Source organism: Haliotis rubra, unplaced genomic scaffold (assembly GCF_003918875.1).
Source record: "Haliotis rubra isolate DU_JTF1 unplaced genomic scaffold, ASM391887v1 Scf308, whole genome shotgun sequence".
Taxonomy (NCBI): domain Eukaryota; kingdom Metazoa; phylum Mollusca; class Gastropoda; order Lepetellida; family Haliotidae; genus Haliotis; species Haliotis rubra.
Window position 1 is genome coordinate 929,352 of NW_025766978.1, and position 27,370 is coordinate 956,721.

At 43.7% G+C, this 27,370-nt stretch overlaps 1 protein-coding gene across 1 annotated transcript; it reads right to left on the reverse strand.

The window, feature by feature from the left end:
* Positions 1–6,665: 6,665 nt before the first annotated feature.
* Positions 6,666–27,293, reverse strand: LOC124282968 (hephaestin-like protein). Its single transcript, XM_046719022.1, has 13 exons — positions 26,937–27,293; positions 23,933–24,096; positions 22,240–22,484; positions 20,971–21,189; positions 20,035–20,338; positions 17,973–18,079; positions 16,475–16,643; positions 14,265–14,545; positions 13,554–13,759; positions 13,227–13,371; positions 11,167–11,379; positions 8,949–9,168; positions 6,666–7,260 (listed from the first exon to the last, which is right to left on the reverse strand). Exons 2-13 carry the CDS (start codon positions 24,076–24,078, stop codon positions 6,666–6,668), a joined length of 2,850 nt encoding a protein of 949 aa, XP_046574978.1. The 5' UTR covers positions 24,079–24,096; positions 26,937–27,293.
* Positions 27,294–27,370: the final 77 nt, after the last annotated feature.

Consider the following 27,370-nt stretch of genomic DNA (forward strand, 5'->3'; position numbering starts at 1 on the left):
GGCAGCATTGTTTATATATCTGTAAAAACGCGCACACACAAAACTGTCTTGGGTGAGAATACAATAAACAATTTCTCTCTGACTCACTCTGTCTCTCTCTCACTCTCAGGACTTTTTCAGGCTTTCTAATGCCTGGATGGTATAATGACTGATCCAAACTGATCCCCTTTCTTTGTTTTTTTTACCTCGATATTTAATCATGTCATGTAAGAATATGACGTCTATTACGTATGATATCAAAAATTGACATTTGATTTATTTGGCTTTGTAAACTAAACAACCCTACTTTGCCATTGCTAGAAGAATCTGAAAATTTACTTAGGTAAACAGGTACATACAGCATTAGCACATAGCAAATACTTATATGTATTTCTTATGCAACAATGAAGTTCTGTTCGTATTCTCAAAACAGTGTCGGCCCATAAGTTTTCACATGCAATTAAAACTGCATGCAATACAGTAATTAATACTCACTTGTTGTAAACCGTGTTAGGTGGTATAAACCTACACATGTTATTTGTCATCATTCAATTGATGGTCAGTTAATGAATTTACAACAGGTATAATTAGTGGTAACACCATTTAGATTACCCGACAATGGTTCCCATTTGTCATTTCTTGTGTCTGGAGTTAAATACTCAACATTATAAACATCGATCAAAGGATTAACCGAAAACACGCTGATTGATTAATTACTTTTATCTTTTTATCGGATTTGTCAAAAGGTAGCGTTTATGTATGTAGATTTACTAATCTATACTGAATACACTCTGTCGTGTCAGTGTCTGTGTCTGTGTAAAAACAACGTCCTTCTTTCAAAGGATTAACCGCCAGTACATTGATTGATTGCTCATTATTGGCTAACTAAATTACTTTTTTTTAAAGAACGTCGGACATTATGCAATTAGTTGAGAGGTGTGCTTGGGATGCCAATGAGACTATACACCAATGTGAAATACCTGAAACGATATATCACTTTTTGGTATATTAGACTGTTAAAAGACACATCACTTGGAACAGCTGCAGATGAATGGTATATCACTCGTGTTTGTGGATATTGATGGATACATTCCTCGAACAAGGTAATAGCCTGACATTGTTCCTATAACTTTAATCTGTTTTAATTTAAATATTTGCATTTTGTTTTTATTCATTTGTTGTAGCATTCAACAGAATCATTGTTTCCGCCGTGAAGTGTAATGAGACAGACAACATACACTAGGGCGTGTGTGCGAATTATGATTCACATTGGCAAACTATAAAATGTCTAGATTTTACAGTCCTGTTATAAATTCACTATAAGTATCGGCAGATCGCCTGCTTTTTATTTAATTTCAAAATGCATACAAATATGATAATAAACTAATTAGGATTAAAAGACCAAATATAAAGACGTACATTGACTTAGTCTAGTATCTACATACTGGTGAGTGGACGTTAACTAAGTCAATGTCGCTCGGAATTAATTAACCATAAGTTTTTAAGAATGAATTTGGTGTTCCGCGTAAGACTAACCACAAATCTTTCATATGTAATGGTTAAAAGAGTACAAAAAAACAAAGATTATTTGTTCTTTAAGAGTTTTACGCAGCTCTTAGCAATGTTTCATCAATTTCACCACACCACAAATGGGCTTCACACATTGTACCCTTGAGGGGGGCTCGATTAAGAAACGATATGTCAATACTGAATACAGGTGTGCAAACGTCCTCCTCAATAGTATAGCGTGTGTATATCTCCCTACTACTGCCTGTATAGTATAGCGTGTGTATATCTCCCTACAACTGTCTGTATAGCGTGTGTATATCTCCCTACAACTGCCTGTATAGTATAGCGTGTGTATATCTCCCTACAACTGCCTGTATAGCGTGTGTATATCTCCCTACAACTGCCTGTATAGCATAGCGTGTGTATATCTCCCTACAACTGCCTGTATAGTATAGCGTGTGTATATCTCCCTACAACTATCTGTATAGCGTGTGTATATCTCCCTACAACTGCCTGTATAGTATAGCGTGTGTATATCTCCCTACAACTGCCTGTATAGTATAGCGTGTGTATATCTCCCTACAACTGCCTGTATAGCGTGTGTATATCTCCCTACAACTATCTGTATAGCGTGTGTATATCTCCCTACAACTGCCTGTATAGTATAGCGTGTGTATATCTCCCTACAACTATCTGTATAGTATGCGTGTGTATATCTCCTACAACTGCCTGTATAGTATATGGTGTATATCTCCCTACAACTATCTGTATAGTATAGCGTGTGTATATCTCCCTACAACTGCCTGTATAGTATAGCGTGTGTATATCTCCCTACAACTGCCTGTATAGTATAGCGTGTGTATATCTCCCTACAACTGCCTGTATAGTATAGCGTGTGTATATCTCCCTACAACTGTCTGTATAGTATAGCGTGTGTATATCTCCCTACAACTATCTGTATAGTATAGCGTGTATATCTCCCTACAACTGTATAGCGGTGTATATCTCTATAGTATGCGTGTGTATATCTCCCTACACAACTATATAGCGTGTATATCTCCCTACAACTGCCTGTATATAGCGTGTGTATATCTCCCTACAACTATCTGTATAGTACAACTATCTGTATAGTATAGCGTGTGTACATCTCCTTACAACTGCCTGTATAGTATAGCGTGTGTATATCTCCCTACAACTATCTGTATAGTATAGCGTGTGTATATCTCCCTACAACTGCCTGTATAGTATAGCGTGTGTATATCTCCCTACAACTATCTGTATAGCGTGTGTATATCTCCCTACAACTGCCTGTATAGTATAGCGTGTGTATATCTCCCTACAACTGCCTGTATAGTATAGCGTGTGTATATCTCCCTACAACTATCTGTATAGCGTGTGTATATCTCCCTACAACTGCCTGTATAGTATAGCGTGTGTATATCTCCCTACAACTATCTGTATAGTATAGCGTGTGTATATCTCCCTACAACTGTCTGTATAGCGTGTGTATATCTCCCTACAACTGCCTGTATAGTATAGCGTGTGTATATCTCCCTACAACTGCCTGTATAGTATAGCGTGTGTATATCTCCCTACAACTGCCTGTATAGTATAGCGTGTGTATCTCCCTACAACTGCCTGTATAGTATAGCGTGTGTATATGTCCCTACAACTATCTGTATAGTATAGCGTGTGTATATCTCCCTACAACTATCTGTATAGTATAGCGTGTGTACATCTCCTTACAACTGCCTGTATAGTATAGCGTGTGTATATCTCCTCAACTATCTGCCCCTGTATAGTATAGCGTGTATATCTCCCTACAACTATCTGTATAGTATAGCGTGTGTATATCTCCCTACAACTATCTGTATAGTATAGCGTGTGTATATCTCCCTACAACTGCCTGTATAGTATAGCGTGTGTATATCTCCCTACAACTGCCTGTATAGTATAGCGTGTGTATATCTCCCTACAACTATCTGTATAGCGTGTGTATATCTCCCTACAACTATCTGTATAGTATAGCGTGTGTATATCTCCCTACAACTATCTGTATAGTATAGCGTGTGTATATCTCCTTACAACTGCCTGTATAGTATAGCGTGTGTATATCTCCCTACAACTGCCTGTATAGTATAGCGTGTGTATATCTCCCTACAACTATCTGTATAGTATAGCGTGTGTATATCTCCCTACAACTATCTGTATAGTATAGCGTGTATATCTCCCTACAACTGTATAGCTGTATATCTCCCCTACAACTGTCTGTATATAGCGTGTGTATATCTCCCTACAACTATCTGTATGTATAGCGTGTGTATATCTCCCTACAACTATCTGTATAGTATAGCGTGTGTATATCTCCCTACAACTGCCTGTATAGTATAGCGTGTGTATATCTCCCTACAACTGCCTGTATAGTATAGCGTGTGTATATCTCCCTACAACTATCTGTATAGTATAGCGTGTGTATATCTCCCTACAACTATCTGTATAGTATAGCGTGTGTATATCTCCCTACAACTGCCTGTATAGTATAGCGTGTGTATATCTCCCTACAACTGCCTGTATAGTATAGCGTGTGTATATCTCCCTACAACTATCTGTATAGTATAGCGTGTGTATATCTCCCTACAACTATCTGTATAGTATAGCGTGTGTATATCTCCCTACAACTGCCTGTATAGTATAGCGTGTGTATATCTCCCTACAACTGTCTGTATAGTATAGCGTGTGTATATCTCCCTACAACTGCCTGTATAGTATAGCGTGTGTATATCTCCCTACAACTGACTGTATAGTATAGCGTGTGTATATCTCCCTACAACTGTCTGTATAGTATATATCTCGTGTGCCTGTATATCTCCCTACAACTGCCTGTATAGCGTGTGTATATCTCCCTACAACTGTCTGTATAGTATAGCGTGTGTATATCTCCCTACAACTATCTGTATATAGCGTGTGTATATCTCCCTACAACTATCTGTATAGTATAGCGTGTGTATATCTCCCTACAACTGCCTGTATAGTATAGCGTGTGTATATCTCCCTACAACTGCCTGTATAGTATAGCGTGTGTATATCTCCCTACAACTGTCTGTATAGTATAGCGTGTGTATATCTCCCTACAACTGTCTGTATAGTATAGCTTGTGTATATCTCCCAACAACTGCCTGTATAACATACTGTGTATATGGAATAATCTTATCAAGGACTTACATCTCCACTACGTTGCCTCAAAGTTTTGAGGGTGCCATGTCTGCATTGCTTGACACATTGGCGGACACACTCGCTACTGACAGTGTGAAAACTTACTAGTAAACCCACCTTTGTGTTCTGGCTCGTTTGCACGTGCTTGGTGCGCTGTTCGTATAGACTTTTGGTGGTCACCATAACTTGAAAAATTGTTTTTCCATGTAATAACGTTTTAGTAAGGTTAAGCACTGTTTGTGTGTCGCAATAACTTTTGCCTTTGAGTATAAATATGGACAACTAACAAAAACCCATTAACATTGGGGGCGCGGTGGGCGAACTGGCTAAAGCGCCAGGCTAGTGATCCAGCGAGGTTGAGGTGACGGGATCGAGCCCACCTGTGACCGGGTGTAAAATCTTTGGAGTCAACTTTGTGTGCAGACTCTTTCAGTGTTGTCACAACCCCTAGTGTACAGTACACAACCCTGTGCACTTAAAAGAACCCACGAATCCGTTGGTACATGACCAGATGATGGCCACATGAATGACACCTAGATGTATGAGCCCGGTGTTACATTGACAGAGTCCACTGTAGTTGCGGGTACAGCAACGTGCAGTAAACTTGGACAAAGTACTGTGACTATGTGTCCCAGTCCACCCAGCTGTCAATGGGTACCATCGTAAGGATGGGAATGCCACAATAACTCGGTGCGCCTAGTGGCTGCAAGAGTTGTATACTCCCCAGGGAGTTGAGATTGACAATACGATGTGCCGTTGAGATTGACATCCAGTGAACGAGGGAAAAACAAAGCGCCTTTGAGCAGCAGAGCTGAGCTGGATATCGGCGCTATACAAATGTTAGTATGTATGTAAAGATGTACCTGACCAGTTGCGGCATGTTGTGAAAACTCTATTACAAATAGACAGTTGCCAGACGGGGAATGAATGGACCGCTGACACGACGGTGACATCAGCTGTTCTCGAGAAAGGCAAACAAATCAAGTCTGGTGTTTTGTTGTGTGGCTCCGTACCAGAGCACTCCTGCCATGTAATGGCGGTCAACAAACAAACCTTCCTGGGATATACGTGATATATCGGGCTGTACAGCAGAATCACGTCAGTAGGGCATGGTACCCTGACTTCCCTCCTCAGGATCTCTCTCTCTCTCTCCCTCTCTCTCCCTCTCTCTCTCTCTCTCTCTCTCTCTCTCTCTCTCTCTCCCTCCCTCCTCTCTCTCCTCCCCTCTCTCCTCTCCTCCCTCTCCCTCCTCCCTCCCCCTCTCCCCCTCCCTCCCCTCCCTCTCTCTCCTCCCTCCCTCCTCCCTCCCCCCCCTCCCTCCCTCCTCCCTCCTCCCTCCCTCCCTCCTCCCTCTCCCCTCCCTCCCCCCTCTCCTCCCCCCTCCCTCCCTCTCCCTCCCCTCCCTCCTCCCTCTCTCTCCCTCTCTCTCTCCCTCCCTCCCTCCCCTCTCTCCTCCTCCCTCCTCTCCCTCTCTCTCTCTCTCTCCCTCCCTCTCCCTCCCTCCCTCCCTCCTCCCTCCCTCCCTCCCTCCCTCCCCCCCCTCCCTCCCTCTCTCCCTCCCTCCTCCCTCTCCCTCCTCCCTCCCTCCCTCTCCCCCTCCCTCCCTCTCTCTCTCCCTCCCTCTCTCTCTCTCTCCTCCCTCTCTCTCTCCCTCTCTCTCTCTCTCTCTCTCCTCTCTCTCTCTCCCTTTACATCCATCCTGAATCATGTATCATAATTCATGTATTTATGTGCACTCAACACAGCATCATACATACAAACAACGTCAAGAGACATCCGTGCTTGATTCCGGTTGTAATGAAACTTATAAATGATTGAATTAATCAAAACAAGTACCCGAAAGGTCAAAGGCTTATCCACGAAACAATAGAGCCACTCACTCACGCAGTCACTCACTCACTAACTCAGATGGCAGTTCGACCTACATTGTGTCTATTCAAAGGGAGGAGGACAGTATAACGAGGTCACAGATGCCACGTACCATAGAAGGACCCCGGAGCACACTTTCCCAATTTGGCGGCCATGACACCATACCGTCCTTGACATCTCTCCAAGTTCTTGTCTGCCAACCAGCTCTTTCCTTCGTCTACAACGGTCAAGTAACTCACGAAGTCCTTGTCCACGTCTAACCTGTGTCCATCACTGCCCAGCGTCCCCGGCCTACACACGACGACTGCCCCAGCCAGCCCCGAGTTGACATCCCTCACTGGATTCACGTCGGAATAGTACGGATAGTTGACGCAGTCTGGGTCCGCTTTCCCTGGGCCGGAGGCATTGTGAACCTTCCATAGATACGTGTGAACCTGGCCTGGTTGTACGGAAGGCTGGTCGGGTCGTAATCGACTCCCGACTGACGCTCTCCCAGAGCCGTCGGCCAGGCCCTGAGGATGAATGGAAAAGGTTCGATGCGCCTTGTTTCTGAAGACAATCTTCAACGTGTCCCCTACTTCTACACGTATAACGGGTCCAAGCATACCAAGGTATTCCTCCCCTGTTCTGTTGAGCTGTGTCTTGAAGGACGAATCAGTATATCCACGGTAAAGCACCTTCATGAAGTGTCTGTAACAACATGTTTCGAAAATCTTCAATGTTTATTATAAATAATCATTGGAGGGGTACCCATGTTGTTTCCGTTTGGCATGTTAATTATGGAACGCGTGTTGTTTTTCGATTTGGAGGTGTGATCGATTTTTGATGTCAGCGATAAACGAAGGTTTGAAATATAAACTTTTCAATGGCACTTTGTTTTCAAAATGTTGTGGTACATCCATGACCACATCCTGGATGTTATGACGCCATTTTTCGGCCAAGCTTTGTCCCTTTCCGTAACACCATTCGCTCGTCACGGGGACGGTCTGGGCTCGATTTCCCAGATGGGTACAATGTGTGAAGGTCATTTCTGGTGTGAACGGCAATGATAGTGCGAGAGTGTTTCTAAACGTGGTGTAAAACCGTTCTCTCTCACTTCGTAACCGCAAAGGGAAATTTCCGATCGTGTTCAGAGTGTGACGCCATGACGCGGTCATAACTTCATCTTTCTTGTCTTAACAGTATGCCAAGAAATATCAAGAAAATCGAAACACTAATCGACGTGCACTCGACAGTGTTGTTCGCTATTTAGTTGAAGAGACTGACTTCAGTGTTTAAAGTGAGATGTCGAGCTGAATTGAGGAAACATCCGTTAGTCGATAAGAGTCATGAGACGAGGGTAGGTGTTGTGTATGCTCAGATGTTGTGTATGCTCAGATGTTGTGTATGCTCAGATGTTGTGAATATTGTTGCGATCACAAATCTACGTTTTTGTCAACCAACGATTCTGTTAATATTCGCGTTGATGAGGTGAACAGGTGGGTGATGTGACAGAACACTACAGCTTGACCAATAAAACTGCGATTGGACACTACAGCTTGACCAATCAAACTGCGATTGGACACTACAGCTTGACCAATCAAACTGCGATTGGACACTACAGCTTGACCAATCAAACTGCGATTGGACACTACAGATTGACCAATCAAACTACGATAGGACACTACAGTTTGACCAATCAAACTGCCATTGGACACTACAGCTTGACCAATCAAACTGTCATTGGACACTACAGATTGACCAATCAAACTGCTATAGGACACTACAGATTGACCAATCAAACTACGATAGGACACTACAGACTGACCAATCAAACTACGATAGGACACTACAGCTTGACCAATCAAACTGCCATTGGACACTACACCTTGACCAATAACTGCGAACACTCAAGCTTGACCAATCAAACTGCGATTGGACACTACACCTTGACCAATCAAACTGCGATTGGACACTACAGATTGACCAATCAAACTGCAATTGGACACTACAGCTTGACCAATCAAACTGCGATTCGACACCACAGCTTGACCAATCAAACTGCCATTGGACACTACAGCTTGACCAATCAAACTGCCATTGGACACTACAGCTTGACCAATCAAACTGTCATTGGACACTATAGATTAACCAATCAAACTGCGATTGGACACTACAGCTTGACCAATCAAACTGAGATTGGACACTACACCTTGACCAATCAAACTGCTATAGGACACTACAGACTGACCAATCAAACTGCGATAGGACACTACAGACTGACCTGTAAGAATAGAGTAATGTCTTAATTCACGGTAGTATTCTTCATGTGTGGTATTTTGTATCAGTTCTATAGGATATGTATCTGACAGGGAGTTTGACCTGCAGAAAACACCAACCTGTATTCATATTTTGGTGGTAACGGTTTATTATACGTGACGTCACGGCCTGTGGGGGCGTAGTCCCACTCCACCTGTTCCGCCTGGATATAGAATACACGCTCCTTTCCTTGACTGGGTTCATCCTTCATGCTGCTGGAGGCGCATTTCGACACCCTATACAACGTCTTCTCGCCCGCCTTGAAGTGGTTGTCTGTCTGACAGGTCAGTGCCCACTCTCCTACAGGCAGTCAACAAAATCCATTGATAGTTTAACATACAGGAGACCTATGTATCGAAACAAAACTGACGTATAAAAGAAAGTACACATATGGTTTTGGGGACTTTTTAAATAAAAATCAATGTAAATATATAGCGTTTTGATTGTCACTTACTTGTCACAAACACTGTGTTCGTGTTGCCAAAGCATCATTTACAGTGTTTTATCATCCAAACCTGTGTTCCACAGGAGACATTGCTTGTGTGAGATCAGACGATATCTCCTAGGAGATATCGCTTTGACAGTACAATGCCCTAACAATGCTATGACGTCATGAACTTGAAGACGTCACAATGCTATGACATCACTGCACTGCAAGTCTAATGGCAGTACTGTGTTCAGGGTTGTGTACATTTTTCATTGAAAACTAATGAAGAGTGATTTTTTTATGATATATAGAATCTGACCCTCGTGTCTTCTGATATCAAATATATCAACACTCGTTGATAAAAGTAAAAATATACTAGGCAAGCCTCGGATGTTTGTTACTTTATCAACTCGTGGTGATATATTTGATATCAAAAGACACTCGGGTGAGATTCTCTATATATCATGATATGGGATGGCGTGGGATATCATGAAAGTGATTTTGTTGAATCGCAGGTGCATGATAAGCAACACTTATAAAACACAGTGGACCCAGACTGTTTATTGAACTTGTCAATCATGTCAGAACTTATTGTTTATACTGAGTTAGACATTATTTTGAAATCAGAACCGAAATTGGTAAATATTCAGTGTCTGAAGTTTTCAAAGACAACATATTGTTTCATAGTGATGGAAAAGAGTCGAGATAATCTGTAAATTTTCAAACCTTTGATTAAAGAAATCTGGACTGAAATGTCTGGGAGGTCAGTACTGAGAATTACCTGAGCATCTGGGGGTCATGTGCAGGGTTCTCCTTGATCTGGGAGGTCAGTACTGAGAATTACCTGAGCATCTCGGGGTCATGTACAGGGTTCTCCTTGATCTGGGAGGTTGGTACTGTGAATTACCTGAGCATCTCGGGGTCATGTACAGGGTTCTCCTTGATCTGGGAGATCAGGACTCTGTGAATTACCTGAGCATCTCGGGGTCATGTACAGGGTTCTCCTTGATCTGGGAGATCAGGACTCTGTGAATTACCTGAGCATCTCGGGGTCATGTACAGGGTTCTCCTTGATCTGGGAGGTTGATACTGAGAATTACCTGAGCATCTGGGGGTCATGTACAGGGTTCTCCTTGATCTGGGAGGTTGGTACTGAGAATTACCTGAGCATCTGGGGGTCATGTACAGGGTTCTCCTTGATCTGGGAGGTCAGTACTGAGAATTACCTGAGCATCTCGGGGTCATGTACAGGGTTCTCCTTGATCTGGGAGGTTGGTACTGAGAATTACCTGAGCATCTCGGGGTCATGTACAGGGTTCTCCTTGATCTGGGAGGTCAGGACTCTGTGAATTACCTGAGCATCTCGGGGTCATGTACAGGGTTCTCCTTGATCTGGGAGGTTGGTACTGAGAATTACCTGAGCATCTCGGGGTCATGTACAGGGTTCTCCTTGATCTGGGAGATCAGGACTCTGTGAATTACCTGAGCATCCCGGGGTCATGTACAGGGTTCTCTCGGGGTCATGTGATCTGGGAGGTTGATACTGTGAATTACCTGAGCATCTCGGGGTCATGTACAGGGTTCTCCTTGATCTGGGAGGTCAGGACTGAGAATTACCTGAGCATCTGGGGGTCATGTACAGGGTTCTCCTTGATCTGGGAGATCAGGACTGAGAATTACCTGAGCATCTCGGGGTCATGTACAGGGTTCTCCTTGATCTGGGAGGTTGGTACTGAGAATTACCTGAGCATCTCGGGGTCATGTACAGGGTTCTCCTTGATCTGGGAGGTTGGTACTGAGAATTACCTGAGCATCTCGGGGTCATGTACAGGGTTCTCCTTGATCTGGGAGGTCAGTACTCTGTGAATTACCTGAGCATCTCGGGGTCATGTACAATGTCCTCCTCGACCCGGGGATCAGGAAGGTGGTTATGCGGTGGGTGTGCACACGCGAGAACGGGTTTCCATGGAAATACATTGAGTGGATGTCCACTGTTGTGCCGATGCTGAGGACGTGCCAGCTGACGCGGTCGCCCACGCACATGTCCAACCCCTCAAGGTTCCCGTACATCAGACCGTTGATGCCTACAACAGACACACATTAACGGCAGTGAGTGAGAGAGTTTAGTTTTATGCCACACTCAGCAATATTCCAACTATATGGCAGCGCATTAACGTCAGGGGTTATCAGCTCGTACGTGAGTACTTCCTTCTGTGCCCCTCCTGGGGAATCTGGCTGACGAGATTTAATGGATTCTCCGGGCAGGGTCCTTGCTCATTGCATCAATCACTGGATTATCTAGTCCAGAACCCGTGAAGATCCGGGTTAGAATTGATCTTCAGTAACCCATGCTTGTCGTAAGAGGCGACTAACGGGATCGGATGGTCAGGCTCGCTGACATGGTTGACACGTGTCATCCCAACTGCGTAGATCGATGCTCATGCTGCTGATCATTGGATTGTCTGGACCAGACTCGATTATTTACAGACCGCCGCCATATCGCTGTAATATTGCTGAGTGCGGCGTAAAACTAAACTCAATCAATCAACCATCTAGTCCAGAATAGGTTGTACACAAACCGCAGTCATTTGGCTTGCATATTGCTGAGTACGACGTCAAACAACAAACACACATCCCTTGTCTACGTGCCATACGCTATACGATGTAAACTGATCAGCTGTTATCATATGGCTGCTTCTACAGATCAGTTCATACCGTGTTACTCTCAAATGAACTCACAATCATCAAAAGCTACAATACAACCAGAAATTTTTGAGAATTTAAAGATTGTAATTTTTTTTTTTCACTCATTACTCACGTATTAAATGTGAATATTAGCAGAACATAACTCCAAATTCAAAGACAGGTGAACAGTTAGTATTTTGTCAAGTCACCATGGGCAGCAATGCAGGCTTCAATGTGGCGGGGCATACTACTGATCAAAGAAGTTAGAAAGTCCTGGTCCATGCTATTCCAATATCGGACCACCTCTTCTTTCATTTCAGCAATATTTGTCAGATTTTTCTTATTGACACTTTCCTTCATAAGTCCCCAAACATTTTCTATTGGATTTAGGACAGGGCTATAGCTTGGCCAATCTAATAATGTCATATTCTGGGTCCGAAACCAGGCCTGTGAATGCTTTGAACGATGTTCTGGGTCGTTCCATAGAACACGTGAGCAGATGGAAGTAAATGTCCCTCGAGAATATCTACTGTTCATATTCCCTTCAAATACACAGAGGGGCGTTGCCCCTAACACAGATATGCCACCCCACACGTTAAATTTCGGACTGTACTTTGGGCGCTGATACAAAGGTTTTTCAGTTTGTTTGGTCCAGAATTGCAGTGTATTAGGAAACAGACACACAGAACTTTCATCTGAGAAAATCACATTGTCTCAGTTAAAATTTCTATGCTGTAAGCACCAGTTCAACCTTCGCTCATTTTGTTAAGGTTTTATGATCGGTGATGGAATTCCTCGACTTTTCTGCCAACCCATTGCATGCAGCTCAGTTCTAATTGTCTCCTTACAGACAGCCACAGTTCCTCTTTCAATCATATCCAGCCTTAAGTTTTCTAAACTCCTTCGTTTGTTTTTAGAAACAAGAATACCAAGCCGCCTCCTGTCACCGACAGTCAATTTTCTGGGCCTACCTGCGCCTCCCTGGTGCTCAATGCCATATGCTCAAGAATCAACGCCAAAAGGTGCAATAAACAAGAAGTTGTTATCTTTGAAGTTGTGACTGTTGTTGTTGACACACCAACTATCTAGAATGTCGATCAAACAATCGATCTACGCAATTGGAATACGATCCCACGCGTCCACTCGGTCAACGAATCTGACCCATCGATCCCGTTAGTCGTCTCTTACGACAAGTGGAGGTATCTGAAGATACATTGTAACCCGGATGTTCACGACAGGTACTTACTGTGCATGAGATTGGAGTCGGAGAAGTGGCGGCTGTCTGTGGAGCTGACGTCCACCCCGGCCAGGTCGATGTTGTCGTCCAGGTACCACGACTCATTCTCGTCCATCACAGACATCAGCAGGTGGAACTCCCGGTCCACGTTTATCTGGCAAGTAGGAGTGAGTGAGTGAGGATTTGGGGGTCAGGTGAGTGAGTATGTGTATGGTGTCCGCCAAATGGGGGATGCGTGCAACCCTTCACCCCACCCCATCACACACACACACACCCCCACCCCTTTAAATCTTACAACAACACCAACTCTTTGTGTCGCCACTTGGTTTCACGCACCTGCTCGTTCCGTCCATTAAGAGTTCCTCGTTTGCATATCAGCAATGGCCCGATCAACCCACTGTACATGTCTTTAATGGGGTTGACACCGGATGTGTATACCCGCGTGAGACATTGTGGATCGCTGTCCGTCGGTCCCATCTCTTCCGGTACTGTCCAGTAGTATGTGATGGTCCCGCCAGGGGGCACCCTGTTGTCAGCTGTTGCTATGGGAACAGTACAGTGATCATATCATAGCTTACGAATGGTAGGTCACTATTTTCGACATTAATATTTTCATAATATTCCTTTAGTGCAATTCTTATGAATAAATAGATAACGGGGAATAAATATGTTTGGGCAGTAACCCGGCAATATCTTGTTGCGAGACGCCAAGCAAACGAACTACTGAATGCAACGATGAGACTGGTTCGACTACCGTGTGTAATATATCGTCATTCTATAGCAATGAATTCCCTTCCCACATGGATTACAAAATTAAAGCGCCTTTCTAAGCCAGAATCAACATAGCGCAACAAATGTCCGTACAACTATGAGCAAGGGAAATTATGTGCCAAGTTGTTGAAAAATACATCTGGATGGTGCGGATGAGAACATTGCTTGCAGAATCGATCCACTGCATTCAGTGCAATAGAACGTGGATTCTTACACTGGATAATCGAGTGTGCCATGACGTTAAAGGTCAAGGTCAACGACGTGACGTTTTCTTACCGTCACTGCCGTCGTTGTACTCGGCTCCCTCACTGCTCTTCAAAACCTTCACGCCTTCAGCATACAAGGAGTAGGGACGACTTGCTATGTTCTTGAAGGTGACTTGAACCAAATCTCCAACCTCGATTCGTATCACAGGACCAAGAAAACCGTTATGCTTCCAGCGGCCATCTTCGACTTTCTTGGCTTTAAACTTGTAGTCGTCATATGCACTGAAGACAGCCTTCTTGTACGCTCCACCGATGTGGTGGTTGTCTCGCTTGAAATACTTTTCAGATTCACTGAAACAGAGATTGTGCGAAGTCTCAAGTCGCTGACCAGACCAGCTTTACGACCTGACTACAAGACATTGTTCATATCCAGTCACGGAGAATCAGTGAAGATCGGGGTTAGAATTGGTCTTCAGCAACCCATGCTTGTCGTAATAGGCGACTAACGGGATCGGGTGGTCGGGCTCATGTCATCGTATCCCAAATGCGTAGATCGATGCTCATAATGCTGATCAGTGGATTGTCTGGTTCAGACTCGATAATTTACAGACCGCAGTCATTGCAGAAGGTGGCGTTAAATAACAAACTAACGAACAGTCAAGGGGCATCGTGACACAAATCTGGAACTTAGCTGTGTCAGGTGAACACTTAGACCTAACCACTAGACAAGTAAGCACCAGCAGTAAGCACACCAACATAGTAAGCATCTGACATACACATGTATGTACATCCTTGTATGCCTCTGTGTGTCTGCATATAACATTCGGTTTTATAGTGCTAGCCCGCTGATATAATGTATACTCAAAATGAATCTTGACATTGGACAAATTTGAATATTAAGAAAATATTTGACACAAACCAATCCATGCTGAATCCCAGCATGTGGGGGAATGGTTGCCGACGACAAAACGTTTGAAAAAAGAAACGTTTAACAAAAACGTAATGTTACACTCACGTCTGTAGTGATTCGTTAAAACGCACCCTACATGAAATGCACGAGTATCATGAAATTGTGTATCACCCTGAGCTGAAGCCTACGACTGTAGGCTTTAAAAAGCCACATCAATGATACTCCACATGCATTGCTTTAAGCCACTATAGAGGACAAAAGAATGAAAAGACTGACAGAAGCTCATTGCCAACAAAAATCCTGGGAGTGTTAATGACTGACCCGGGTCAGGTCGACCTGGAGTTACCACCCCGCCCAGGATCGCTACATCCGGTTGAGGCATGTTCGTTCAAACACCACGGCCGCATCATCCACAACAATCCAAATCCCTGGACTGCTCCGAATCTCCGACCAGACAGTGCGCATTTGGCTATGGGAAGCAAGACGTGTTGCCAGAAGACCAGTTCAACGTCACGTCGTTCCCTACATCAACGTGATAATTGGAGCATGACAATGCTCGACCTCACGTTGGACGTGTTTGACAGGCAAAAAACCGTTCAGTTGTTACCTTGGCCTTCTCGATCACCGGATTTGTCTCCCATTGAACATATATGGGATACTCTTGATCGACGCTTGCGCCAGCGTAATCCGCCACCTCAGACACTACAAGAACTGCACACAGCACTTCAGCAAGTGTATCAAAACATCCCTCAAGGCAGCATTCGACATCCCATTTTTTCAATGGGTCACCGCTGCCAAGCTGATCACACCAGATACTGACATTATACTCTGACCAAGTGGCTTAATAGCCCTCTGTGGTTTTACCAAACACTTTCTGGATAATCATGTTTTGGAAATTTGTAAAGTAATGATTTTACTGTAACTGAGCAATGATGTCATGTTTGAATCAGTTATATGCACTCAGTAAGTAAACTCCAAAACAGCATGTCAAGTTGAAGAGTATACTATGTCGCAGGTTACGAAGAACACCTCACTCACGTTACGAGTACACCGAGTACACCCAGTACAGCAAGACACGAGCGCCCACCAGGGCAAATAGTTCCGTCATTAAGGTCATTTTGGTATAATATGACGACTGGAATTCGAACCCCGACCTCCCCTCTCCAGGCGAACGCTACATAAAACAACAGTTATTCGTAGCAAGAGCGATAAATTAATGTACGCATGTTTAGCCAGGATTAAGCCTGTATCGCAGCCTACAGTGACTTTGCGATACATCCGCCATTGCGTCATTCGTCGGCTAACTCATATTGACAGAGCAGGGGAGTTTGTTTACATGATATATCTGTAACATATTAACTGAGAACAACCTTCCTTGTTCGGTGAGGAGGTCGCCAGTGAATAAGTTTCTGCCTGTAGGTCCGTAGTCCCAGATAATTTCCTCCGCCGCAATGTAGTGCCTGCGGAGGTTGCGGAGGTACGTCGGCTGATATCGCAGACGATCGCACATCCGGACGGCAAAGATGGCTACCATCCCGTCTGCGGAAACAAGACTGAACATTTATAGATACATGCTTCGAAATGCTAGGCCACAACAAAGTAATTGTTTCTTGGTTCTTTCCCCTCAATACGAATTAAGACTGAAAAAGCGTCAATATAAACAAACATTTTGTGAGTTAGTGAGTGGGTAGGTGATGAGATGGATGGGTGAGTTAGTGAGTGGGTGGGTGATGGGATGGATTGGTGAGTTAATGACTGGGTGGGTGATGGGATGGATTGGTGGGTTAGTGAGTGGGTGGGTTATGGGATGGATTGGTGAGTTAGTGAGTGGGTGGGTGATGGGGTGGATTGGTGAGTTAGTGAGTGGTGGGTTATGGGATGGATTGGTGAGTTAGTGAGTGGGTGGGTGATGGGATGGATTGGTGAGTTAGTGAGTGGGTGGGTGATGGGATGGATTGGTGAGTTAGTGAGTGGGTGGGTGATGGGATGGATTGGTGAGTTATTGAGTGGGGGGTGATAAGATGGATCGGTGAGTTAGTGAGTGGGTGGTGATAAGATGGATTGGTGAGTTAGTGAGTGGGTGGGTGGGTGATGGATGGATTGGTGAGTTAGTGAGTGGGTGGGTGATGGGATGGATTGGGTGAGTGATTGAGTGGGTGGTTAGTGATAATGGATGGATTGGTGAGTTAGTGAGTGGGTGGGTGATGGATGGATTGGTGAGTTAGTGATGATGGGTGGGTGATGGATGGATTGGTGAGTTAGTGAGTGGGTGGGTGATGGATGGATTGGTGAGTTAGTGAGTGGGTGGGTGATGGGATGGATTGGTGAGTTATTGAGTGGGTGGTGATAAGATGGATCGGTGAGTTAGTGAGTGGGTGGTGATAAGATGGATTGGTGAGTTAGTGAGTGGGTGGGTGATGGGATGGATTGGTGAGTTAGTGAGTGGGTGGGTGATGGGATGGATTGGTGAGTTAGTGAGTGGGTGGTGATGGATGGATGGGTGAGTTAGTGAGTGGGTGAGGTGATGAGATGGATGGGTGAGTGAGTGGGTGGGTGATGAGATGGATTGGGTGATGAGTGATGGATGGATGGGTGAGTTAAGTTGAGTGGGTTGGTGATGACATGGATGGGTGAGTTAGTGAGTGGGTTGGTGATGAGATTCTGTAGCGAGAAACTGCCAGCTGCACCTGACTATACCCTCCTAAGAGAGGAATCCTGAAACCCGACTCTCTATCGAAGAAAGCAATATTTCACCACACTAGCATTTGGTCGTACACAATCTGAGAATGTGAAAACCATGCGAATTGTTTGATGTAACGAAAGCAGGGAAGAGGCTACATACAAGGGAAGTAACTCTGGTCGCCTTACTTGCAGCATGCTCGGCCACCTGACAGCTGATGCGCCACCTGCCCGGAGAAACCGCAGTGGTGGTGGCAGTAGAAAACTGGGCCACGTCCAGGTTGATGGTGTTCTGTCTGAAACAAGAAGTCATTAGTACTATATATCAGAAGGAATTTGTCCATATCAGTATTTTGTTTCAGCATTTTCGAAAAAAGTATTTTCAAAAAACAAGTCAACCCGTTCCCAATTACAATCTAGACTGATCGTGCGAAGTCCACCAAACCAGAAGGTCACTCGTCGTATCCCCAATGAACTAACAATAACATTAAGAAGGACGAAAAGGAAGAAAACTGGGGATTATCACAGGGTACAAGGAATGATATTTAAAAGCATAAATATATCTGGTACTCGTCAGAGCTATAGTAAACTTTCATAAAAGGATAACAGGAATAATGACACATATAAAATGTGTATTGTGACCATTAGTCCATTAAACATTATGATCATTTAACTGACTAATATTGGCTGGTATGAAGGTTTTCCGGGCCCAATTGCGTTCAGCATCGACATGCGCAGTTGGCGTCGAAGGTTTGTTTGTTCAACGCCACACTCATCAATAGTCCAGCTGTACGGCGGTGGTTTGTAAATAATCGAGTCTGGACCAGACAATCCAGTGATCAACACCATAAACGATAACATAAGGCAACCAAGTCAGTGAGCCTGACCACCCGACCCCGACAAGCTTGGGTTTGCTGAAGACCAATTCTAACAAGGCACTTCACGTGTCCGTCGGCAAAGATAGAAACTGATATTCCGACTGAAGCATATGACAACTGTCAGTTAGTATCTTACGTGCCTTTCTGACAATTTGCCGCTCATGTATATCGCCGATGTTTCGAAAATGGGTATCTGAACTTGTGCTTAATATATTTAAACTTTTGTGAATTTTAGATTAACTTTGAACAGAAGGGCTGCAATACCTGCATAAAAAATATAATGCTTCGAATAGATGTTCTATGACAGACGGAATATTGTATTATCAAGATTAAGATACCTAAGATGCCCTAATAAAAACAATCACTATTTGGGGTTTTCTATAAATATGTTCCGTGTTAGCATCCAAGTAAGTTTAGACGCAGTCTGAGACAAGATAGTTGTACCGCTAAAAATCAATAGTTCTGTTATCAGTCACAACAGGCAGAAGTTCTGTCAATCATTTCATTCGTCTTTTTAACTTTAAAGTAAAACTTTGTTTTGCACCAATTTTGAAGCAGTAATCAGTTTCAGACTGCTATATGTATCCGATCAGCGCTGCGTAGTCGGCAAACTTAACAAAGAAGCTGTCATTTGTGCATTACATAGATAAAACATGTGAGAGCACACAGCATCAAGGGCAAACCATCCTTGAACTTGACAAAAGACAAAGTTTTATTTTAACAAGAACATTTGTCTCCTCTGGTTTGTATATCTCCTGTGAATGAGGTAATGTTTAATTATTGCGTTCAATTTTATTGCATTTATATGGCGACGTGTGAGAGAGTGTCCAGACCTCTGCCTGTTTCATAATGCTGGCTCACTGAAGTATGTACCATGCTGCAGTTTAACATCTATCTCCCACTGTGACAATATTCTGCTGACTCCGAGCCGAACAGTTCTTGACATAACCACTTAATGCCAACTGACAGGTAGGAAAACAAGTACGATATTTCAAAGTATTGTGTTTTTTGACGCGTCAAGGCGTCATGGTAAATTAATCTGTCCCGGAAACAAAGGGTAGTGGGGCTTCTCCATAGCTTCCACAGGGAAACAAGCGTGGAGAATGGGAACTGGGAATGGGGGTTGTACATCCTACACACTGAAGTAATGGTGGATTGAGTGGGAGTTATATTCAGACAAGACTACATGCAATCCAGGAGCTTCTTACACGTCGCTTTCTGAATACATTGTTGTCTTTGGAAGGCCTGTCCAGAGATACTACCAAGTATTGATACTGGAGTACCTGTTTGTTTGCAATCACCCCACAGTATTCTACCTAGGAACGACAAGCGAGATACTCTCATGAGAAAGTAGAATCTACTGATGGTGTCACCTGTGATGGAAGTATTCGAAAGAATGGCCACTGATGGACAGCGAGTGGAGATCCTGGGATGACCCTAGGCCGGCCATATGCCACGTGACTGTTTCTCCAACACAGGCTGTGATGTCGGGGAGGTTGCCGAACACGTAGCCGTTGATGGCGTGGATGGAGGACGTCCAACTGAAGCCCACATCTTCGGTGCTGATGTTGCGAGAGAAGTGTTTCACATTGTCGTTGATGTACCAGCTCTTGGACTCGTCCACGGTGGTGACGTACAAGGCGTAGTGGCGGTCGAGGTTTGTGTTGTTGAGAGCACCTGCCATAACACAATGATATGATACCGTCAAACAATATTTGGATGGGGTACAAAGAAAGTACCTCACTCATTGATCTCACGATCAAGTTGGTTTGACTGTGTCAGTCATGATCATATAATTGTGGGTTCGAATCTCGATCACCCTGGTTAAGTAGTTTCTAAGTTTGTCGGCACCATGGTTAAGTAGTTTCTAAGTTTGTCGGCACCATATGCAGTTCGTATGTGCACTATATAACGCCCTGACAAAACTGATATACTGTTTGAAACAGCGGTAAACCCAGCTTACTAACACACAATCTGCAGTAATACTATACGCACAATCTATTTGGAGAATATACGAAGAATGACCAACCAATTTTTTGTTCCTGCGCGAAGACGTTTCGTGTCGAAACTAGCAGGATCAGCTCATTTTTGCCTTCTATTCTGATCTTTATGCTGTCAAAGATTCGTCATCTGCGACCAGATCACCGAATCGTTAATTGTTAAAAATATGTTCGGTTTCAACATTATTGAACAGTTTAACTTCTTTGATTGGCATTCTAGAAGGTTGGTTGATGAAGAATGAGGACTATATCCATAAAAATAGTCCTCATTCTTCAAGAACTGTTTTGACAATATGTGTGGCCCAGTACCTCGTCTACAGGTCAGTAGGAACCCGACCAGCCCTGAGTTGGTGTCCTTGGCGGTATCCACGTGGGAGTGGTACAGCCATGTCAGACAGTCCGGGTCGCCCTCTGACGGGCTAGAGTTGGGCGTTACTTTCCACTTGTAAGTAAAGGTACATCCAGGTTCCACGATATCAGGAGGTGTGGTCGTGTAGTTGTCATGGCTACCGTCCGCATACGCCGCACCTATAGGGAAGTGGAAAATTTGGGCTAAACATGAGACCATCCTTGTACAACGTATTCAAGGGGTTGTGTGGCATTCAGGAGCAGGAAGTACATGTCTGTTGGGTGTACCGCTGGACAGTTTACGAAATAGTCACTGGCCCGCTAGCCCGTGGGTAGTAAAAGTCCAGTCGGGCCAGTAAATCTCCAGTCACTGGCCCGACTGGCTAGTAAATTTTCATAGGGTCATTTTGTAAATATATCACTCTCTCCGACTTGTTAAGTTATAATATTTTTTAAATCCTGCAAGATTATGGTCTGATAAAAATGTTCATCATGTAAGCAGCTTAATGAAATCCGTGTCATGCCAACAATATCTTATTCTCATCAATTTTTGTAATCTTTTGCTCAGTTTCTACATTCAGATTTCGGGCTAGTGAATTATTTTGTGGGCAAGTAACTTTCAGGCATAGCTAGCCCGACCGAGTCACAAAATTTGGAAACAGTTTCGCACACTGCCGTTGGAGTGAGGACGGATATCTGACCTTGACCTCAGACTATGTTATATTTGGGATTACACTTTCTCAGTAAAGTACCGATCTCTCATGACCGAAAGCTGTGATTACACACAGAAGGGTACAGAAAGTTTGTGATCAGACTACCAGTTATCAGACTTCCATCTTTGTGGAAGCCACGATGGCTCAGTGGGCTAGATCGGTGACTGTGCCGGTGATCAGTTGCCTCACTCTGTGAGTGTGGGTTCGAAACCCGATGGAATTAAACTCCAAAAGTTCTAGAATTTCTTTTCCGTGAAATTGTAATTCAAGCACTAACATATGTAACATATGACAGTTTTCTGAAAGGCGTTGCGTATTCCGATCTGAAACTTTTGTCACGAACAGATATCTATTCCCAAATTATACAATTAAGGTGCTTGAGCGCCACAAAACATGCACCTAAAATGAACTATTTATGTCATAATCTATTCATGTAACAGACTTTGATACCCAGTTTGGCTACGAACATACACTACTGCCTGATGTATTCTTAAAATAGTATATGTCAAGAGCTGACCTTCATTGTGTTTGCTGTACATGACGCCGTGGGGGTGCATGGAGAAGGTCCTGCTGGCGTTGTTGAAGAAAGTGACGTTGATGAACTCGCCCTCCTCGCCGTACAGAATCGGTCCGACAAATCCCAGCCATGTCGGCTTGTGTTTCTCTGTGCTGAAGGTTTCGTCTGTGTACTCTCTGTAGATTGCCTTCTTGAACACAAGACCATCTCCATGGTGTCCCGACTTCGCACTGCTGGTTTTCAGTCTGAAATATACCACCATCTTGGACAAAGATCTACCATTTGCAGACACAACGCTGGGAAGCCCCAAGTCACGTGATGTCTCCCCAGGGCAATCCAAGCACCTGCAGCTCGCGGACCTCTGTTTGTAACTGAGAACTGTATTCCGTAATCAGACTGAGCAGAAAATATATCTCCTATTCGTAGACTTTCTATTTTGAGGGACCCAATAGTTTAACAGTATTTAAGATGGTTCAGCATATTTACGCATCACTTTGGTTATAATTAATAAAAATGAAACCTTAGAATAAAAATATTTTGAGGACAGGTTATTTAAAGGATGTACGTTGAACAGCCACACACGCACTGACTTTCGTCCCCAGACTGACCTGAACGATGTTAGCATTCCGCTGGTTATGTATACTACTCAAACGGTGATGATGAACACCGATTCCTTCCTATTCCTAGAGCAAATATGGTATGGCAGACTTGCTGTAGTAATATGACTGAAGTGGATGTTCCAAACTTATTTTGTATAGTATAAGTCGGGACCGACGACGTTATGATCATGTAGAGGAGAAACGTGCTTTACGTTTGTTTCAGGCAGATAGTATTTTGTCAGTCAAGGCAAAAAGACACACAATTATTTTCTCTGAACGGAAGTGACAATATTCGACATGTATTGTCTCTGTGACACCAGTTTGGACACATGGATAAATATTGAGACGTTTTTACTGCTCATACATTACAAAGGTCTGAGAATACAGTCTTTTTATAGATAATTGTTTTATCTCGAAATTAATATCAAAGAAATTCCTAAACGGTAGCCACGAGTATGACAACAGGTGTAAACGAAAACGTGCCGGAACGTTTAGAATAACGACGGGTGCTGTTTGGGAAGTGGCATTTTTTCACATGTGTAACTAATGTTATTTGATTTATTCACGTAGTATGCAATATGATTTAATTATGATTCTTCACTAATAACTGAAAACGCGCAGGTGCATTATACACTTAGTCTGTATACCTTCAACACCAACTTGTGTGTAGTGTCAGAGAAATATGGAAGCATTTAAATAAGCTTTTAACACAATGTACATTCCTTTCTTTGTGATATTACCACGTGATGTTTGTGGCTGAAATAATTTGATCCGTATACCCCCGTCCTGAGTTAAGTGGATGTAAACTGATTAATGTTATCAAACTGTACAAAATATTGCATCCAAGTGTTGCATGGCAGGGAGCAGGGCGAGTGGTATAAATGTTCGTTCCTCAGACACAGGACCAAGTTTGATCCCTGCATGAATATATGTATGTATACAGTTTGTCCAGGCTCATTTAATCCAAAAAAATCACCACCACCATCACCACCACCACCACCCACCCCACCCACCCAACCTTCACACACACACACACACACACACTCTTTAACTAAGTCACTCACTCACTCATTCACTCACTCCATCGTACATACCTCTCTATGTTGACGACGTCGCCACCTAGCGGCATATAATTCCAATACTCCTCAGTGGCCGCAACATAGAACAGCCTGTCTCCAGCTACCCCGGATGTAGTGACGCACAGACAGACAAGCATGGCCGCCAGCATGTTCTCCAACATAGTAATGGCACAATCAGTCTGCAACGGTAGAATAACATGCCATAGACGCCAGATACTTAACGTCTGTGTTACACATACAAAAAGTCATTGCAAGAAAATACAACAAAACCGTCAACACCACAGGGGACGGTTGGATAGCCTGGTCACTCCGAAGGCAAAGGTTCCATTCCGCGTACGTGTGAAACATTTCTGGAACCTAGATATTGTTTGAAAATTGCTAAGAGCAAGATATCGGTTACAATAATTTTTCAAAACCGCCTCCACTGTGCGTGACGATAAATCACACCAATTTGTGATCAGGTGCATTGTTGGGGTTTATTTGTGGACACACAGTGGAAGTAGCGGTGGCTGAGCGGGTTAGGCGGCTGATTTTGTGTGCTGGCGATTAGGTGCCTGAGTCTGAGGGTGTGGGTTCGAATCCCGGATGGGACTCAACCCAACAAAAGTTCTAGAATATGTAATCCCAAATATAACATATGTTCTTGTTTATTGCATTAAGCGGCGTTTCGATGTAGATTCTTACATCTTTATTAAGCTAAATGTGACAACCGAATTGTGAGAAGAATATATACATGGTATGTTATGACAAGGAGCAGATTAAAATTAACAACAGCAGGTAATCAAAGAACAAGTGGTACATAATTTGAAGTGGGCAGGAGGGGACTAAAATCAACAAACAGCCCTGGTGTTGAAGCCAATAAACAGGGGGGTAAGTAGTAACAACAAATAGACAGGGTGCTATTGATGGTCTATAGCTTAATTAATTTTTCATAGGCCGATGGTATGTAGTATCCTTGGTCTCTGTTGATCAAAGGTTTGTGGAGGCGGATGGCTTCTAACAGTTTTCTTTTGGTGAAGTCCTGATTTTCGGTTGATAGGACTTCGAATTCGTCAAATTTGATTTGATGGGTAGGGAATTTGTACTGGTGATCTGAGAGGGCTGATGTTATGTCATCGACTGTGAATGCTAAAGACAGTTATAGACACAAGACGTTTCCCGTGGTACTGGAGTGAGTTCTGCTGACCTTGCTGTTTTGTCCTTCATACAACGCAGTTCCTTGTGGTAATAGTTCAAGCTGATAATAATTACTGTTCCTTTCGATTTATAGTTATATTGTCGCACTGCCAGAAACAGCTGGTTTACACATGACACAAGTGAGTGAGCGAGTTGATTTTTACGCCGCTTTTAGCAATATTCCATCAATATCACGGTTAAGGAACCATAAATGGGTTTACGCGAAGGTGCGGTGGGCGAGCTGGCTAAGTCGCCAGGCTAGTGATCCAGCGAGGTTGAGGTGTCGGGATCGAGCCCACCTGTGACCGGGTGTAAAAACCTTGGAGTCAACTTTGTGTGCAGACTCTTTCAGTGTTGTCACAACCCCTAGTGTACAGTACACAACCCTGTGCACTTAAAAGAACCCACGAATCCGTTGGTATATGACCAGATGATGGCCACAGGAATACGTGCAAACACCTAGTTGCGGGTACAGCAACGTGCAATGGACTTGAACAAAGTACTGTGACTATGTGTCCCAGTCCACCCAGCTGTGAATGGGTACCTCGTTAGGATGAGAAAGCCACAATAACTCTGTGCGCCTAGTGGCTGCAAGAGTTGCATACTCCCCAGGGAGTTGAGATTGATAACACGATGTGCCGTTGAGATTGACATCCAATGATCGAATAATAATTCACCCATGGTTATCTCCCATGTGGGAATCGAACATGGGCATTCGGCGTGACGAGCGAACGTTAAACCACTTGGCTACCACCGCCCCTGTGACTCAAGTATCCTGTTGCTGGTATACTATGTATTGACCACGTAGTTCGGGTTGATAATGAAAGAAAGCAAGTGTAGTACACGATCGCCAGGAAAATGTCAACTAAGACACACACCCACACACACCCACACACACACACACAGAGGGATGCACAGAAAGCAGACCGGTTGCCTTAGGAATGAGGAGCAGGGGCGGGATGTCGTCAACCTTCATCACATGATCGTAGGGGTGGGGGTCAGAATGAAATGTTACATCTATTGAAGAAAGGGGAAGACGAAACAGTGTTACATATAATGGTGTGAGGTTAGCAAACTGTATTCGGACCAATCCCGCCCCCTTTGTACGATACCTCGCCTCAATAACCTAGCTCAGACACATACTTTGACACAAACTTCAAAGCTATTCAGTGTCTTTTTTCTACGTATACAATGCACTACCATACAGTGAAAAGGGTTAGCTAGTTTTGACTATCCTCAGAAACAACAAATTCCGTTTGTTGTAAAGGGAAATACAGCTGTAAAATTATAGAAATGGATCCCTGAAAGTCAGTGTTGACACCAGGTGTTCGAGAAGAGGGTAAGCCTGTCCTCATCTACCGGTAGCACTCGCTATTCACAATATTTACACACGATTATTTAGGTGTAAATAAAACAGATAATCAAGTGATCGATGTCCCGGAAAATACAGTTAGATCATTTTTAATTGACATCTTTGTGGAAGTACGGAGAATAGATTTGTTTTACTAAAACATTGCGGCCTGTTTTAATGTCTCGCACCCAACATTTCTTTTGACTCAGCATACTGAAATATGCTACCGAGCTTAAGATGAAGCTCGGGAATTTCAGTCCACCAGCAGAAATGGATGTAACAGATGGATATAACACAAGTAACAGAAAACGTAGCAAAGGACACAATATTGATATTCACTAAATAATATTAACACATTAAACGTCTTAAATGATGTTCACGATACCCCCATCGTGTGTTACTGTTGGCAGCAGACCGTCCACAATGTGTCTATGTATGTGTCAACTTGTCAATCGAAAGTACTGACAGCGAAATGAACAAGAAAATACATACCTCCGTCTTGCTCGCCCCGTCCTCACAGCTGCCGACGTTTGCCGATATGGATGTCGCGGACACTGCATCTTTCTACCCGATTCACTCATCCGTGACCTCACGAGACTTAACCTGATCACGTGAATCACAGTGAGAAAATCTGTTGACTTTTCCGCTTTGAACATCTGATGCACTTGTCAACAAATCGGTCTGATGATAAGAGGCAGTGATTAGAGCGATTACCTTGTCTGACCCTAATTTGGCAAAGGTGAAATATTTAAGTGCGGAAAATAGTCCCCCAGACCAAATAATGACACAACCTTGTGAGCATGGTTACACTGGCATAACGGCAGCAGATGATCAAGGGCCAATCGGAGCACGATGCTATACTCAATGCAGAAAGTAACTTACGTCATGCATATATTCTGCGGTGGGGTGAAGGGTATAACAGCAGA